Below are 18,083 nucleotides of genomic sequence, written 5' to 3'. Positions count from 1 at the left end.
TGCAGTGGATCAAAGGCAGCACTTAAGAGCACTCCAGCGATCTCCTCAGTCTGGTAGAGAGAGAGAGAGAGAGAGAGAGAGAGAGAGAGAGAGAGAGAGAGAGAGAGAGAGAGAGAGAGAGAGAGAGAGAGAGAGAGAGAGAGAGAGAGAGAGAGAGAGAGAGAGAGAAAACACATACCTGCATAATGGTGTGGAAAAGGAAGGAAAACACACAACCTCACGGACACACACACAACCTCACAGACGCACTCAAACACACACACACACACACACACACACACACACACACCAGCATCAAATGTTTGTGTTTTGATTTTCAGTAGCTCAGTCAAATGAATTTCTGGCGTCCTGATAGATGGATTGCTGTCGTTTGTAAGAGTTTTTTGCCAGTCTGACTGGATCTGTGTAGCTGCCCTTAGTCCTGGAATCATGATTCTAGGCTGCTGCAGGCCTTCCATACTGTATGTGTGTGTGTGTGTGTGTGTGTGTGTGTGTGTGTGTGTGTGTCTGCATATCTTTGTGTACGTGTGAGACATGGATGCTAGGCCTGGATGTGGCTGCCAGCCCTCTCCCCTTGTGCGTGCTGGCCCTACCTGGGGCAGATGGCAGGCGATTCGGTGAGTGTCACAGTTTGTGGTTTATGTGCCTTGCGGGAAACATATTGTGGCGATTTCATTCCCCTCGCTTGCTGCCAGGAAGAGAGAGGAGGGGGGGAGGGGTGCCGGCTCCTCCTCTTCCGCTCCCGAGGAGTCGGGGAGGGGCGGACTCGGGGAGGAGAGGAGAGGAGAAGGCCTGCGAGAGTCCGCTGGGTTGAGCTGCTAATTATTCCTGCGGCAGCCACTTGCCGTCGCACAAATTGTCCGAGTGCCTTTCTGTCTGCATCTCCCCTTCTCCACCTACTGCCCTGGAATAACAAAAAGCCCGGAGAAACGATGCCGCCGCCTCCTGAGCTTCAGTCCTAGTCTCACACACTTCTCTAGTGTGTGCATTCATCCAAACCCTCTTGTCTCCCTCACTGGCTATAGAACTTATAGCCTACCCCGACAACTGTCTCTCTCTCTCACACACACACACACAAACACACACGCACGCACACACACACACAAGCACACACGCACACACACATTACCGCTCGGTCTGACTCCTTGTCTTTGTGGTCATCTGGCGTGTCTGCATCTTTTCGTTCTCGTTATTCGTCTTCTCCTCATACTCGTTCCCTTCACACTCAGACTCCCCTTTTCTGTGTACATCCTCTGGAGAGCACACACACACACTCCCCACATGTGTTGCTTTCTCGGCGGTGGCTATGGACTGCGCTAATACGGACCTATCACCATGGCACCATGGGTAGAATATCTCCTGTAGGGTGTCAACGGGAATTATGGTGTGGGGAGGCACACATGGGGTTAAATTGCGAGGGATTGCTGAGGACCGTTTGGTGTTTAGTGTCACTCAGGACCACTCAGTCCTAGAGGAAGTGCTCTTCAAGGTCACCGTGGCATTTCCCATAATGACAGCTGATGGCTGGAAGCGGTGGCATGGCGTGGCATCCACCAGACAACACGCTCAGAACAGGGCCTCAGACATCCTGCTTGACATGACAGCCAAGTGCTCGCCGCCAGCAGCCATCTCCACTCAGAATCAGACCTCCGTCCAGGGCAGAGCTGAAAGGTGAAATGGCCGGACGGACACACCTGCCGGACAGGTTGGATATCCTCACCAGCCCCCACTATCTTGCACTCAACGGCCCCGTTTTGTCCCCTGGCTTAGGAGAAGTACCAGACATGTTTTTAATACCTATAGGTTGTTCTATTTGTACATGAATGTAATTCATTTGACCTCAGATATGAATGGGAGATGTTGTGTGGACGTAAGCCTGGGTTGGCTAGTGGGTAGTGGCTAGCCTTCAGTGGGTAGTAGCCATGATGTGTTCTACGCCTCTGTGTGAAGAGTCATGGCTTTAATTAAGTCCATAGAAGCATCCACGCAGCTGGACCCCTGGGCTTTGTTGGTGTTGTGTAAAGCCATTATCATGACAGTGTAAGAGAGTGTGATGCTTAAAAGCTAGCCACACACTACTACAAACACAAATACAAACACACACACACAGACACACTTTCAGGGTATGTGTTTCATAACCTCTTAGCACGTTGTCAAGTAGAGCAGTAGGTCACACTTGCAAACAGAGGCAATGTGGATAACAACCTACTGCTGGCCGTGTTGTTAGCAATTATGCCACGAGCAAGCCATGAAACCTTGATGATTTTAAGTATCCCTTATCCACCCACCCATAAAGCACACATACAGTAGTAGTACACACACGGATGTGTACATGCTCTCTCTCTCTCTCTCTCTCTCTCTCTCTCTCTCTCTCTCTCTCTCTCTCTCTCTCACACACACACACACACACACACACACACACACACACACACACACACACACACACACACACAGAGTCCTCCACTGCATTTTTTTTCATTAAATTAGAAGCCCTTTGTCACAGTTACTCCTCTCTCTCTCTCTTCCTGTATCTAAGCGACTATCTATCTAAATGGCAGGTCATACTATCCGTGGTTATGGAGGGAGGGGGCAGTGATGGTCGCTCGTGTCCCATCCCCGGCCCAGAGGCTGTAAAAGTTTGACCGCGTCTGCAGGGCGGTGGCAGCGGCGAGGGGGGAGGCTGTCGTCTCTGCACGCCTGTGATCTTGTTTCGGTGGGGAGGAGTGACTGCAGTGCAGATTAACAAGAGCCATTTAATTAACTCTGAGCCAGCGCACACATCAAGCCGCAAGAAAAAAAAAATGGGCCATAAACTCAGCCAATTATGCTAACCCCCCTCGCATGTAGAGTGGGGCATGGGCGTGTGTGTGGGTGGGTGTGTGTGTGTGTGTGTGTGTGTGTTTAAGGAATTCCTGGCCCATCTCTCTGGTCCCATCTGAGGAGACAGACAGCCTGGAGGTTGTGTGTGTGTGTGTGTGTATGTGTGCGTGTGAGTGAGTGAGTGAGTGAGTGAGTGAGTGAGTGAGTGAGTGTGTGTGTGTGTGTGTGTGTGTGTGTGTGTGTGTGTGTGTGTGTGTGTGTGTGTGTGTGTGTGTGTGTGTGTGTGTGTGTGTGTGTGTGTGTGTGAGTGAGTGAGTGAGTGAGTGAGTGAGTGAGTGAGTGAGTGAGTGAGTGAGTGAGTGAGTGAGTGAGTGCGTGCGTGCGTGCGTGCGTGCGTGCGTGCGTGCGTGCGTGCGTGTGCGTGTGCGTGTGTGTGCGTGCGTGTGTTAATGTCTGATTTGATGTGTGCGGGCAAGGATGTGCTAATTTCGGTGCAAAGACAGGGAAAGACACTCCACCCACAGAGCTCAAGATATTTTCTGTGCAGTAGATGTGTGCTGTGCTGTCATGTCCTTGATCACACACACCTTCCCTCCTGACCTATCCTGATCTTCTCTGGTTAGATGCATCCATCTCAGTATCATCAACAAGGCTGTCAAACAATGACCTCTTAACATAAATTTCATTTAGAACATTATTTGTATGTTCAAATAGCTTTTGTTTTGTGTACAATGGGACCACAGCACAGTCTATCCTATACATTAGTGTTGCGCGGGTGGGCTTTTTTTTAAACCCGCACCCAACCCGACTCTTCAGGAGATCCAAACCGCCCCGCCCGACCCGCAAAAATATGTTCGAATCGTGACCCAAATCCGACCCGACCCGAGGAAAGAAAAAAACGCACCTAACGTCTTTCGTTGCCTAATAAGTCTAATTCTCAGTGAGGACAGCAGTGGTTAAAATGATTGATCGGTCATTTTTAGGCTACAATCTGCGCTCGTCCACGCCATTCATAATTGGAATCTGCAGCCTAGACATAGCTAGTGTTAGATCATCTTCATGGACATAACGATTTTCCATTAATATTTCCCTTTGCAACTTCATAGGCTACTTTTGCGTGAAACACTGTCAGGCATAAACACATGTTGCATCATCACAGCTGTTTATTCGTGCATATGACAGAAGCAAGGTGTTCTCGCATTGTGCACAACCTTCCATATCCCAGATCAATTGGCTATATGTCCATAACATAGCGTATGCGCGATTGACTTTTTTCAGTCAGTCACGCATGGCGCAATTTGATGCTGAATTTAGGAGAAAAATTATGTTTTGCGCTCGACCACACCTCCTGCGTTGTACATGCAATTTAGAAAGTCTGTAATGCAAAATGTTAGCCTAATTCGTTGCACCTAATATGTATTAAGTTCCCAAGTGAGAAATGTGCATTTTTACTTTTTTGACCCGACCCACCCGCAATGTTTAGAAAAAACTACTAGGCCTACCCAAATCCGCCCGACCCGCGGGTAAACCCGCGGATATCCGCGGGTAACGGGCTGAACCGCGCATCACTACTATACATGTATCTTCTTTTGTGTGAATTCTGGCGAGTTATTTAGGATAGTATCATTTTTGACCTTCCCTCGTGCACTGATTAACAGTGTAAGTTTGTTGGCAGCCATGTTTGTGAGCAGATTGGAGTGTGTTTCCTTCCACACAGTAATGGCTGACAGTCTGGAACTGTCAGAGGGCTCGTGCCTCTTTCCATGTAGCCGTGTGTCTGACTGGGCTCGGAATAAAGCACACCACAAGTCTCTGATTGGACTGGCTCTGGCGTTGTATCACAAACATAGGCAAACACATCCGCCAACTCACAGACAGACAGACAGACAGACAGACACACACACACACACACACACACACACACACACACACACACACACACACACACACACACTCACTCACTCACTCACTCACTCACTCACTCACTCACTCACTCACTCAAACGCGCACACACTCTCATGGACACACACACTATGCACCCAGGTACAGTCCCTCAGCCCACCACTGCAGCGGACACCATCATCCTGTTATGTCGCCATAGCAACCAAGACAATAGCTCTGCTACCATGGAGATTGTTTTTTTTTTTTTCCCCAGAGGTTTTGGTGGCTGTTTATTTGTGCATATATGCACTAGTCCAAAGGTTTACCTTTTCTGTCTGCCTCCCCTCGTTGGAGAATGTGTTCTACCAGTGAGTGCTGAGAGCAAACAGACACATGCTCTGCTGAAGAACTGCCTGCCATCACAGTGTCACCTTCAAGTGACCTTGTCCTCCTGCCAGGACCTGACCAGCAGCAGCCAGTGCAACCCAGTACTGCACTGCACTGAAACCAGACACCTGAAATGTGCTGACAGCACAGGCATCTGTTAGTGTGTGTGTGTGTGTGTGTGTGTGTGTGTGTGTGTATATGGGGTGTGTCTCTGTGTGTGGGGGTGCATCAGTGTGTGCATGCTTCTGTCATTTTTATGTAGCTCTCTAAAGTGTTACTGTTTTTGTATTTTTTTGTGTGTGTGTGCCGTCTAGAACATGGATAAAACGCAAATGCCGTCGGTGACGCTGATCGTAGGATGCGGAGTGTCTTCTCTCACACTGCTGCTGCTCATCATCATCTATGTGTCTGTGTGGAGGTGAGACCCACGCACACACACACACACACACACACAGACACATGCTCACACACACACACACACACACACACACACACATGCACACGCACACGCACACACACACACAAGCAATCAAGTGATTTCACACATTAAAAATTAGCCTGCGCAAACCCCAGCTACAGACGCCAGAAATAGCCGTGTTAATGACACTGCATTTATTTTGCTGTGGAGCTCAGCACAAGGAGTTTCCACATGACCAGTTTAGCATGCCGAGTACACATCTCAAGACCAGTTTAGTGTGTAGACTATAAAGACCAGTTTAGTGTGTAGACTACACATCTCAAGACCAGTTTAGTGTGTAGACTATAAAGACCAGTTTAGTGTGTAGACTAAAGACCAGTGTAGTGTGTACACTAGACTACACATCTCAAGACCAGTTTAGTGTGTAGACTATAAAGACCAGTTTAGTGTGTAGACTAGACATCTCAAGACCAGTTTAGTGTGTAGACTGACCAGTTCAGAGTGACTAAATATCTCTCAAGACCAACTTAGTACTTTATGTATACTGTAAAAGAGCTGTGTGTGTGTGTGTGTGAGTGTGTGTGTGTGTGTGTGTGTGTGATCTAAGTTCCTGGGTGGTTTTAAAACCTCTGTGTTGTGATGTTTCTGCAGGTACATTCGCTCCGAGCGTTCTGTCATCCTCATCAACTTCTGCCTGTCAATCATCTCCTCCAACGCGCTGATACTCATCGGGCAGACGCAGACACGGAACAAGGTACCCTCATCCACATCCACATCCACATCCAGTATAGAAGCCTAGAGCTGAGCACGCGTCAAAAATAACTTCAAAGAATCCGTATTCACTGAAGTCTTTAGAGACAAAAAGTCAAGCATGAATGAGAAAATGTCAAGACTATTTTTGGTCCGTGTCCCTTAATGTAAAACTTACCCCCTCACCAAAGTCACCAAAAAAGTGGGAATGCTGTTTTAACATACAGAAGCCTTAGGATGCATTTAATGTAAGGGTAGTCTGAGCATTCTGTGAAAGACAAGATTAATGAGGCTAGTGCATAGACCTAAAAGAAATGGACAAACAGACTCCGTTGTTCTCGATGGAAGGGGGCTGAAACAAAATTCCGTTTACTTCCCGTTGTACTGCGCAGACTCGTACTCAGTTCGTGACGTTAGCCTGCTGTAACTCGTCTGATAGATCGAAAACCTCTGAAATTGTTAACATTCGTTTTTTAATATTATTATTATGTGTACTTGCCTCTAGGTAATGCTTTACCATATCAAACAGTAGGCTACCGTAGGCTACACGCATTTTCACTGATCTTGCGAATGACTCTCCGTCATGGTTTTCATGCAGGCTCACTCAGCTTCTTATCTAGGGTGACCAGACGTCCTCTTTTGCCCGGACATGTCCTCTTTTTGAAACCTAAAAATGTGTCCGGGCGGAATTTCAGAATCGTCCGGGATTTTGTTATTCTAGCCTAACGTGTTTTCACCGAATTTGCATTGCTCTCTCTTTCATTCACATAGTAGGCTAATCACGCCCTCCCCCTACAGTTCGCTTTGCATTGAGTTGAAGTGTAGAGCCTGACCTTAGAGCTACCGTCATTGGTCGATATTCTCGGCCTAAACATTTAATTGTTATATTCATCTCATCAGCGCACACTTGTTTACCACTGGCAACGCGAAAAACTATCCGGCATCTTCAGCCATGCCGAAACGCAAGTGCAAGTTCACTGACGAATTGAAACGTAATTTCCATGTTTTCGTCTCGGTCGAGATCAATGCAAAGCAGGCAGTTTAGGAGGACTGAAAAGTATCAGCCATTGGACAACTTTTTAACTTTAAAAATGTCTCATTTTGTGCAATTAGGTTTTATTTTTTATTATTTTTGTTTTACCATTGTTTACGTACCATATACTTATACTTTACCATATACTTTACATTGTATAGCCTACAAATGTAGTTTGTTTTTGCACATTTAAAACTTTCAACTACAAAATAGCCTTTTGAGGCAGTGTTTTTCTGTTAGTGTTGGGCCGGCCAATAAAGCTCATTATCATATATCACCATGTATGTTGACACAATTGTATGAATTCATGTGTTCATAGGTGCATATAGCCTACGTGACCCAAATACCCAAATACCCCCCCCCCCCCCCCCTTCCGCTGAAGTGTCCTCTTTTTTGCAAACTCAAATCTGGTCACCCTATCTTATCCAAACATTACGGGCGAACGTTAGCTTCCCTACAACCGACATGCTAAAATACTTCTTTACGGGAAACCAACGTAATATACGGGGAAGAAGTTAATTAATTTTGCCTTCGATACCCTATATAGAATACACAGAAGCTATAAGGGAGACAAAAGGGCACATGTTACATGAAGTTATGGGATCGCAAAAAAATCTGAAATCTATGGCCGTCCAAGGTAGTTAGCAGAGCGTTGATCACCAGCTCATTTCGTGTTTCTACTTCCGGGAATAGAGAGCCAAAGTCCCGCCCTTCTACTTCCGGTCTATGGGACCTATTTTACGATTTTTAATGCACGGGAGTCAATGGAGAGATAAGAATTATTTTTTGGTCCCGTTCGAGTTGGACCGTGCATTTCACATATGATGTGTGGGAATTTAAAAGATAATTCACATGAATAAACTTCTGTTTTTCGTTAGACTTTAAAAGTTATGTACGTTTTGTGCGAATCCGTTCAGTGGACTACATCTCTCGTCTCAAACGATGCACGTCACCAACTAGCAAACGACAGGCTGGCTAGTTAGCTAGCTATTATGCTAGTTAACGGTTACATCTTGCTGCCAGCTAAGTCACTTAACAGTAGTGTTTGTACAGTCTTTGAATGAAATACAACTTATCTGATGTGTTTAATCCTCTGACTCATGATATTTTCATCGGCAAGGGGGAAGCTCAAATAATACTGCGTTCATGCACCTCGGACCTTCGGAAATTTCTGACCTCCGATAGCGGGAAAATGACATGAACGCTAGGTCGGGTTGGATTTTTTGCTCGGAGACTCGTGCGGAAGTTTTGTGCCCCGAGGTGTCCGACTTGACGTCACTATCATATTCTCCAACCACGACGGCCTCCCTTGCAACAACAAATGAGGTGAATTTCACTGTCATTACGAATAGGCTAGGTAATTTGTCACTAAATTAACAACACAGGTAGAAACACTCGCCCAAGACATTTTCCTTCTTGCTCAACCATACTAAGCAGTTGTAATAACGTTTATGCGTTTCCTGTATTTATTTTCCGAACTGATCTCATGAACACACTTTTTTCGGAGGTCAGGACTTTTTAAAGGCGGGTCCTCCGAGGTTCCGAGCCGCATGAACGCAGTATAAGACCTGTTGCTGGAGCCCGTGGCTGTGAATTGGTCTAACGTCACTAACGCGACTGATGTGTTTGTAGTCGTTGGAAACACGATCTTTCACATTGTTGTAATTCACTAGTTACGACATACTTTTCAAATGTCTTTACATGAAAAATTGTCATTAAAATTGACAAACATCATATGGGTAATTCAAGGCACAAGACAATCGGGACCAGAAAATAATTTATTTTTCTCCATTGACTGCCATTAAAAAAAAATCCAAAGATAGGTCCCATGGAGGCAAACGGAAGGGGCGGGACTTCGGCTCTCTATATGCCTGCCCCCTTGGGCTAGTGAGGCATCAGGGCGATGTAGTGGCTAAAGAGCTTGGCTAGCATGCAGTGGCAACGTAGTGGGTAAAGAGCTGGGCTAGCATGCCGTAGTCTGTAGGGCGATGATAGTTTGGTGGCTAAGGAGCTGGGCTAGCATTCAGTAGAGGTGTTGAAATTAAAGAGCTGAACTAGAATGCAGTAGTAGAACAGTGACTAAGGAGCTGGGCTAGCATGCAGTAGCGTAGAGCTAAGGAGCTGGGCTAGCTTGTAGTAGTAGTAGCATAGTGGCTAAGGAGCTGGGCTAGCATGCAGTAGTAGCGTAGAGCTAAGGAGCTGGGCTTGCATGCAGTAGTAGCGTAGAGCTAAGGAGCTGGGCTAGCATGCAGTAGTAGCGTAGAGCTAAGGAGCTAACATGCAGCGTAGAGCTAAGGAGCTGGGCTAGCATGCAGTAGTAGCGTAGAGCTAAGGAGCTGGGCTAGCATGCAGTAGTAGCGTAGTGGCTAAGGAGCTGGGTTAGCATGCAAGCAAGTTGTGGGTTCAGTACCCGGCTTCCACCATCGTGCCCTTGAGCAAGGCACTTAACCCCGTGTTGCTCCGGGGACCATGGCCCTGGTAATGCAGTTGACATATGTAATACGCTTTGGATAAAATCGTCCACTGAATGAACAAATCTGGATGTAAATGGAGCAAGGGCACCAGTCAGCTTACTGCCTTGGTGAGGGTAAGCAAGCGTAAAGCAAAGGTCAGCTTCAGCCCAGACCAACACTCAAACGTCTGCTGCTATTGTTGCCGCTTCTTACATCGTCTACCCACTCCTCTGTATCTCTCTTCTTTACCTCTTTACCTCCCGCTTTTCCTTTCCTTTTCCCGCTTCTTTCTCCTCTGAAATACAGAAATACAGTATCCCCCCGTGTTAATCTCTCTCTTTATTCCTCTCTCTCTCCCTCTGTCTGGTGGTTCTCAGGTTGGGTTCCCGCTGGTAGCTGCTCTTCTTCACTCTGTTTGTTCTCTGTTCTCTGTTCTGTGTGCGTTCTCAGGTTGTGTGCCCCCTGGTGGCTGCTTTTCTTCACTTCTTCTTCCTCTCCTCCTTCTGCTGGGTGCTGACAGAGGCGTGGCAGTCTTACATGGCTGTGACGGGCCGTCTGAGGAACCGCATCATACGCAAGCGCTTCCTCTGTCTGGGCTGGGGTGAGAACCCTCTCCTCTGGACACATCCCCTCGCTGGCCCCCTTCCCTTGTCCAGCCTGTTCCCTACTGCTCTGTCCTTTGTCCTCTCTCTCTCTCTCTGTCTTTCCCTTTCTCCCTCTCTCTCTCTCTCTCTCTCTCTCTCTCTCTCTCTCTCTCTCTCTCTCTCTGTTTTTCCCTTTCTCCCTCTCTCTCTCTCTATCTGTCTCTCTCTCCCTCTCTCTCTCCTGTATACTTCTGTGTGTGTGTGTGTGTGCGTGCGTGCGTGCGTGCGTGCGTGCGTGCGTGCGTGCGTGCGTGCAAGTACTGTATATCTGCATCTGCATTTGCTTACTTTCTTGCCTTCCTCTGCAGGTTTGCCTGCACTCGTCGTGGCCATCTCTGTTGGCTTCACCAAGGCAAAGGGATACGGGACAGTAAACTAGTAAGTCATTCCAGTGTACACTGCTTTGAATGTAATGGCAGTATACTAAATGTGTTGTTAAATATGCTTTGAATGTAATGCCAGTATACTAAACGTGCTGTTATATGCTTTGAATGTAATGCCAGTATACTAAATGTGTTGTAAAACATGCTTTGAATGTGTCAGTATACTAAACTAGTGATTTTTTCACAACACATTTCAGTGTACACTGTTTTGAGTGTGCTAAATGTGCTGTTAAATACTGTATGTTTTGAACACAGTTACTGCTACAGCAGCTTGATATTCCATAATGTGTGTGCATTGATTGATCTTGACCTACATGTGTGGCAGAACGCTGCCAATGCCACTCAGGAGGTTGTCTGCTTTCCTTAGATCTGTTGTTTTTCTTCTCTCTCTTTCTCCCTCTCCTCTTTTCTTCTCTCTCTTTCTGTCTCTCCTCTCCACACCCCTCTGTCTGCAGCTGTTGGTTATCTCTGGAAGGGGGTCTCCTGTACGCCTTTGTTGGCCCTGCGGCTGCAGTCGTGCTGGTACTGTGATCCTCTCCCGCCACTCGCACGCCCGTGTGTGTCTGTCTGTGTCTGTGTGTGTGTGCGTGTGAGTGTGCATGTGTGTGTGTGTGCGCAGTGTTGGACTAGGCTCGGCCTCACCACGCTGAGGGGCTTATAGCCTTCCGCGACTGCACTAGACACCATTACCAGCCCCGAACCCTAGATCTCGTATCCTAATGTCCTCTAGCTGATCCGCTAATCCTATCAGTAGTCATCACACCCTCAAAACACGGCCTAAATCGGGCGGCACGCCGCAGCACTCTGGAGATCTCTTGCCATCAGATTATCTAATGTTTTCAACACTGAAGCATCTGTCCAAATGGATAATATGTAGATTTGTCAGCCATGCTTTGGCATAAGATTTTGACACTGCTTATGCGCCGTCAAATTGTGCGGTGTTAATTCGACTTTATTTTCATGGTGTTTTGTGTGTGTTTTTATTTTTATTTTTTTTCAAAACAAGGCTGTTTTTGTTATACTGCCTAAAAATACTTTTTTTGCAGAAAGATCGTCAGAGGGGTAATTCCAAGGACATGGTTTAGTGACAAATGAGGACAAACTCAGAGTACATAGTGAAGCTCCATCTATTAGGAGATGTACTGTACCGTTTACAGTAGTTGTTCAATCCCCTTACATGCACACAGGCAGTGTCACTGGGGAGATCTCTTCTGTAATGGCCTCTTAATATTCACCATATGAATGATTTCATCAGAGACAGTGTTTACTATGGATCACCACTTCAGAATATTTTACTTTGTTACTGAGATGGTCTGTGTAGACTATATACATTTAATATGGGCAGAACTCTGTGACCAAACAGCAAATAATCTGTTCTCATTGTGTTAATCTCTCTCATTTTTCTTTCAACAGGTAAACATGGTTATCGGGATTCTCGTGTTTAACAAATTGGTGTCCAAAGACGGCATAACAGATATGAAACTGAAGGAGAGGGCGGGGTATGCTTCATGCCACACCTTCATGTCACTGATCGACCTATAACCAGCCTGGGGGAGGGGCTGTGGGCGGGCTCTGTAAGATTGTGACACTATGCAGGGAAAAGACGAGGGGAGATGGGCTCTCTAGGTTCAGGCGGGAAAATATCTCAGACCACATAGAGAGAGGAAGCACCATGATGTGTAAAGACAAAATTAAACATAATCATGTCAGACTAAAAACAGATCAGTATGAAAGATAATCACGCCCAGAACAAGAACTAGAACACTGAAGGTTGTAAATATTCTCAGTGGGGTTTAGCACAGGACAGAATGAGATCCAATAGCAGGATTAAGAGTTTATTTAAACAGGCCTGGTTATTGGTTCTGTTGGGAAGAAACCACCAGCAGTCAGCTGGTCATCTCATCGCACATTTTAAAATTGATTTACAATCTGCCATATGTCACGCTTCTACATTCCTACAGCTTTTATTGATTTGAACGTGTCTCTATATGTTCTTGATATAAACATGTTTGTATCCATATCTGTTTTTTTTCATTGGTTTATTTTTGAAATGGTGCAGAAAAAGCCACAAAAGGAAAAAAAAAGCCCTCATAAAAACGTGACAAATTCATATAAGTGATCAATGGTGTTCCACTCGAGGAGTTTTCCCATTTATTTCCATTGATCTGGGTCTCTTTCCGTCTCTTGTATAATTTAAAGGCCATCTGGGGCAGCGTGGAGTGGAGAGAGAGGCCGAGCGAGAGAAGGCTTCTTTTTACGGGTGCTGCAGTGGCATTTCGCAGCGCTCGCTCTGTTGGGGCCCATTAACTAGACAAAGTGAAACACTCGCTGTCCAGAATCATCGGCTCTAATTCGCTGAATACCCAAATCCTGCTTACGACAACGCTGAAACAAATCAAACGCGGCCAAATGACTAGAAACAAAAAATGATTCAAGGGCACTATTTAACGAGTGGATTAGCCAGTCTCGAGTGAAGTGAGGAGGAAGTGTCAAATTGATGTCTCTTTCTCCTCGTGATGTTTCTCGTTATTTCCATCCATTTTTTTTCCCTTTTGTGGGTGCACGCTTGCTCCTCCCAGCTGATACGTGCCGTCTCCAGCACCTCACAGTGTTGTGCATCCAACTCTCTCTCACATCCGTCAGAGTGTTTCTGTGTTTGTTTATCTGTTCATTCGCCTCTTTTCTGTTCTGTTGTCTCTCACTGTATAACGTGCTCTGCCACTGCGATGATCTCTCTGGTCGATTGTGTTTTGTTTTTGCTGTGTGTGACAAGGACAGAAAAAAAGAAAACATTGTGTTGGAGGCCTCACAGTATCCCCTTGCCCTCACTCAGCCGTCCCAGCCAGCACAACTCTGACCCTGATTGGCTGATCACTGTCGAGCCATGACCATCCCATAATTCAACTAAATTGCTTCCCATTGATTGGACAAAATTGGCCCCTCCCACACAACTGGAATCAGTTTCATTGTCAGCTCCCATATTACAGACTGTGGTCAATCAAATATATGACTAGTTTGGTTATGGCTAGAGTTATTGAGCTATACAGGTAAGCAGATGTTTTTCCTTGGAAGGGAAATGAGTGTCCCAGTAAAATACAGGAAATTCAGAGAGACTTAAGTTACAGCAGACCCAAAGAGTTATCAATCAGCTAATCTTGGCACAGGCAAGATCTAGGAGGTTAATCATCAGCAATTTCTCTAGTTAGTGTGTGTGTGTGTGTGTGTGTGTGTGTGTGTGTGTGTGTGTGTGTGTGTGTGTGTGTGTGTGTGTGTGTTTGTGTGTTTGTGTGTTTGTGTGTGTGTGTGTGTGTGTGTGTGTGTGTGTGTGTGCGAAAGAGAGAGAGAGAGTTTCCTCTGTGTGTATACATATTCACATATGTGTATGTGTATGTATGCTTGTTTGAATGAGATACAAGAGCCTCTTATGTACGTATGTATGTAAATGTATAGTCATGCAGCTTGTGTTGCTGTGGGGTTACTTCTGGCAAAGAGCTCCACTTCATCGTCATTACTGACTGTAAAAAACCTGCGTCAGTGCATTTGACCTCTAATGTATATTCATTGCCGTATGGTATTTTCCCACTCTATGGTACGTCCAGCTCCTCCTGTGTCACTGTAGGACATCGTATAGCTCTGTGTTCTGTGGGTCAGTGATTCAGCATGAGTGATTTCATGATAGCCTTTTTGCTGGGCTAGAAACAGCATTCCCCTCAGCTTCTCCACGGTTGTCTTTGACCCCAGGTCTGTCTCTCTAGGTTGACAGTAATAACGTGTCTAAGTCCTAATAATTGTGGCTGGAGGGTAATTATGTTCGTGAAACGGCATCTATGGGCAGTGTTGGGGAGTAACGCATTACATGTAATTGAGTTACGTAATTTAATTACAAAATAAATGTAACAGTAATATATTACAGTTACTGTAGAAATTTTTTTAATTCAATTACAGGTACTTTTTAAATTTTTCAAAATTACAATTTGAATTACATCTCAATATTGTCAGCAAAACTTTGCAAATAATATTGTATGTAAAAAGAACTTTCCCTCCACAGCCATAGTTTGATACGGGACCTTCTGCTCTATCACGTCTACAGCGCCATCAGCGTAGGCCTACATGCCTGCCTGTAAACGTGTTAAGATTTTCATTATATTATCCTCACAAAAAATGTGATGCTAGTTCATGTATTGAATGCCCTTGCTGCCTTGTGCACTTGTACAGAACTGCTCAGCAGCCTGTAGACCAAGGCCGAAATCTTCGCATGGATTTGGGGACTATATCATTCAAAATCGGAAAAGTAATCAAAAAGTAATCAAAAGTAATTAGTTACGTTACTCAGAAAAAGTAATTCAAATAGTTACACTACTATTACATTTTAAACAGAGTAACTTGTAACTGTAACACATTACATTTCTAAAGTAACCTTCCCAACACTGTCTATGGGACACGACTGTGGAGGCACCTTTAGGACAACGCCTCTGCTTTTTTCCCCCACATCTCGCTTCTCGCTTCCCCAGCTTAATTGGAGTCGGGAAATTACCGTCGAAGGGCCTACTCTTTGATCCATGTATGACCTCGTTAAAGTACGTACTGTAGTTTAGCGGCAAATTCCGTTGTTTTACTTCTCGGTTTATTTTCAGTCCGTTCTAGGGCGATGTGATTCAAATGTCTTTTGCTAGCCTTCGTTGAGCCATGTATAGCCATCTGTTGCCAAATGTTGCCCACTGACTGCCTATCCAGGTTGTGATGGGAACATTTTCACTTTTTTTTCCATTTAAAAAGTTGAACAGGTCAGAATCTTTTGGCTAATTTGTGTTTTGTCTTCAGTGTCAAGTAACGTGTAGTACGGTCCGATTGGTGCTTGACCCTCAGCAGTTCAGTAAAGAGTAAAGAAGTCAAGTCGCTAGAGAAGCCCAGCGTGGACAGGGAGAGCTCTGCTGGACACACAGCCTCAGCGTCAGGCCGGACCTCAGCGTCTGTGTTTCCTCTTGATCATCCAGCCTGGCATTAAACGCAGCACATTCTGCACCTATAGCCCCGCCTGTGATTTCTGTCGTAAAATAAAGACGGAACGGCGTTGTAATTCACAGAACGCTGATTGCTTTTTAATATCCGCCTCCAGCACATCTTTTATTGGCAGCGTTGCCCTTTTGCTTGGAATTGAATTTCTGGAGTTATATGTTTTTTAATCTGTACGTCTGCCGCCATGCGAATCGATTTGCCTATCCATTAGCGCCAGCACGTCATGCTGATGGCTTTAATTGTTATTTTGACGGTCACTGTTGCTGTTGACAAATGTCTGAACCTTCCTCCCTTTTTACCCATCAGAAGATGAGGTTACCATGTTTGGTGCCATGTGTGAATGTGTTGTACTGTAAAACTCTCTCGAGACTGGCTTACTGTAAGTGCGCCTCTTCATCTTCTTCTCATCAAACCAAAGAGTTGGAATCATGATGTTGAAAGAAAGGAGAACCCACTTGTCTTGAGTTGAGGTACACACACACACACACACACACACACACACACACACACACTGCAGGATATCTTGGCTTGTTGTATTGAAAGGCAAGGATAATGTCATGGTGTTGTGGCTATGGGGAGTTTGTGTGGTGAGGGTATAGACACCTTGATGGCCATGATGGTGCCCGGATGAGGACACTGAGGACAGGCTAATAGACGGGAACAGCCTCCTCGATAGTGGTTCTGGTAACTGTGATCATAGGAACAGTTGGAAATTGATTCGCATGATGAGTGAAATATTGAGTTCTTCAGAAACATGAAGGATCAGACCTCAGAAGGGGCGCACATGTTGTGATGACATCTAAAATCGTGAGAAGTTTTGTGTGTGAGTGTGTAAATGATGGACTTTGTGTTAGTATATGTGGGTTCATTTGTGTGTGTGTGTGTGTGCCTCTGTATGTATGTGTGTGTTTGTGTGTGTGTGTGTGTGTGTGTGTGTGTGTGTGTGATGCTGTCTTACGTTGGCCAGCCTGTATGATAAGCCCGAGTGAGCCTAGGCAGTTAGAGTATGGGCCTGATAACGGAGACCTGTAAAAGTTTAAACAGGCAAACTTGTGGGAGAGGAAACGCCACAAAACCAATAAGGATTGGGTTATAAATCTCATTGACATATCATAATAAACTGTTGGGAGTTTGGAAAGAAATCCAGATAAATAGGCAATGAAAAGAAATAACAGCAACAAAAGTGTCACTTTTCTCATCCACATCGGGCCTTCCCCTAAAGTCATAAATCTCACCAATTTCTCATTCTTTATGAAAATATCCTGACCAGGGTAATGGATTGGCTGCCATCTGCCCTACAGAACATACTGACCATAGGAGACCTTCCACTGTTGTGACACATCAAGGGGATACTGTGGCCACTATGTCCAGTGGCTGGCTCTGTGTGTGTATATGTGTGTGTGAGTGTGTGTCAGTGTACATATGTTTGTATGTATGTACGTGTGTGTGTGTGTGTGTGTATATGCGTGTGTGTTTCAGCGTGTTGATTTGACTTTTCAGTCAGATGACAGTGCCACTGTACAATATGACGCTCAAATGTGCCAAGTGCGGAGTAATCTCGTCGCCTGACGTGTCCTCCACCGCTACCAGTAACGCCATGTTAGTCTGGCTAATTATTTACCAACTCTCTATGATGCTGCTTTCTTTTGCCCCTCACTCTCTCTGTTGTCCTCTTCTCTTACTCACTCTCTCTCTCTCGCTCTCTTTCTCTCTCTTTCTCTCTCTCTGTTTTGCTCTCTTTTTCTGTCTCTTTCTCTTTCTGTGCCAGTGGCCTCGTGCTGTTGTTTTTTTTTTTCTACTGCTTTTTCCCCCATTCATTTTCCCTGCCTCCTCAGTCCCACTCTCCGCCTGGCTTTTGTGTGTGTGCGTGTGTGTGTGAGTGAATGAGAGAGAGAGAGAGAGAGTGCGTATATGTGTGTATTTGTATGTGTGTGTGCATGTGTGTGAGAAAGAGAGAGAGAGCAAGAGAGAGAGAGAGTGTATGTGTTTGTATTTGTATGTGTGTGTGTATGTGTGTGTGTGTGTGTGTGTGTGTTTATGTGTGTGAGAGAGAAAGAGCCAGAGAGAGAGAGAGAGAGTGTGTGTGTGTGTGTGCCTGTGTGTTTTCCTCTCTGCCTGGCTTCTATGTGTCATGCTGATTTCCGAGAGAACTCTCTCATGCTGCTCTGACTGTGTGGGTGATAGAGGGAGAGAAAGAGAGAGAGAGAGTGTGTGTGTTTTTGTGAGTTTTCGGTCTCTGTATGCGTGCGTGCATGTGTGTGTGTGTGCGCGCACATGTGTACAGGGAGCAGTATCCAT

General features: G+C 45.6%; 1 protein-coding gene across 1 annotated transcript in view; it reads left to right on the top strand.

Moving 5' to 3' along the window:
* Positions 1-18,083, top strand: part of adgrb1a (adhesion G protein-coupled receptor B1a) — a 75,926-nt gene that overhangs the window by 46,111 nt on the left and 11,732 nt on the right. Inside the window, exons 15-20 of the mRNA XM_062539750.1 lie at positions 5,403-5,506; positions 6,158-6,260; positions 10,193-10,343; positions 10,695-10,764; positions 11,225-11,291; positions 12,183-12,268. Coding sequence (XP_062395734.1) covers positions 5,403-5,506; positions 6,158-6,260; positions 10,193-10,343; positions 10,695-10,764; positions 11,225-11,291; positions 12,183-12,268 — 581 coding nt within the window. The remainder of the gene's footprint in view (positions 1-5,402; positions 5,507-6,157; positions 6,261-10,192; positions 10,344-10,694; positions 10,765-11,224; positions 11,292-12,182; positions 12,269-18,083) is intronic.

The sequence above is a fragment of the Sardina pilchardus genome, chromosome 6 (assembly GCF_963854185.1).
Source record: "Sardina pilchardus chromosome 6, fSarPil1.1, whole genome shotgun sequence".
Taxonomy (NCBI): domain Eukaryota; kingdom Metazoa; phylum Chordata; class Actinopteri; order Clupeiformes; family Clupeidae; genus Sardina; species Sardina pilchardus.
Note: the sequence above shows the minus strand (reverse complement) of the source record. Positions and strands in the feature narration are given on the sequence as shown.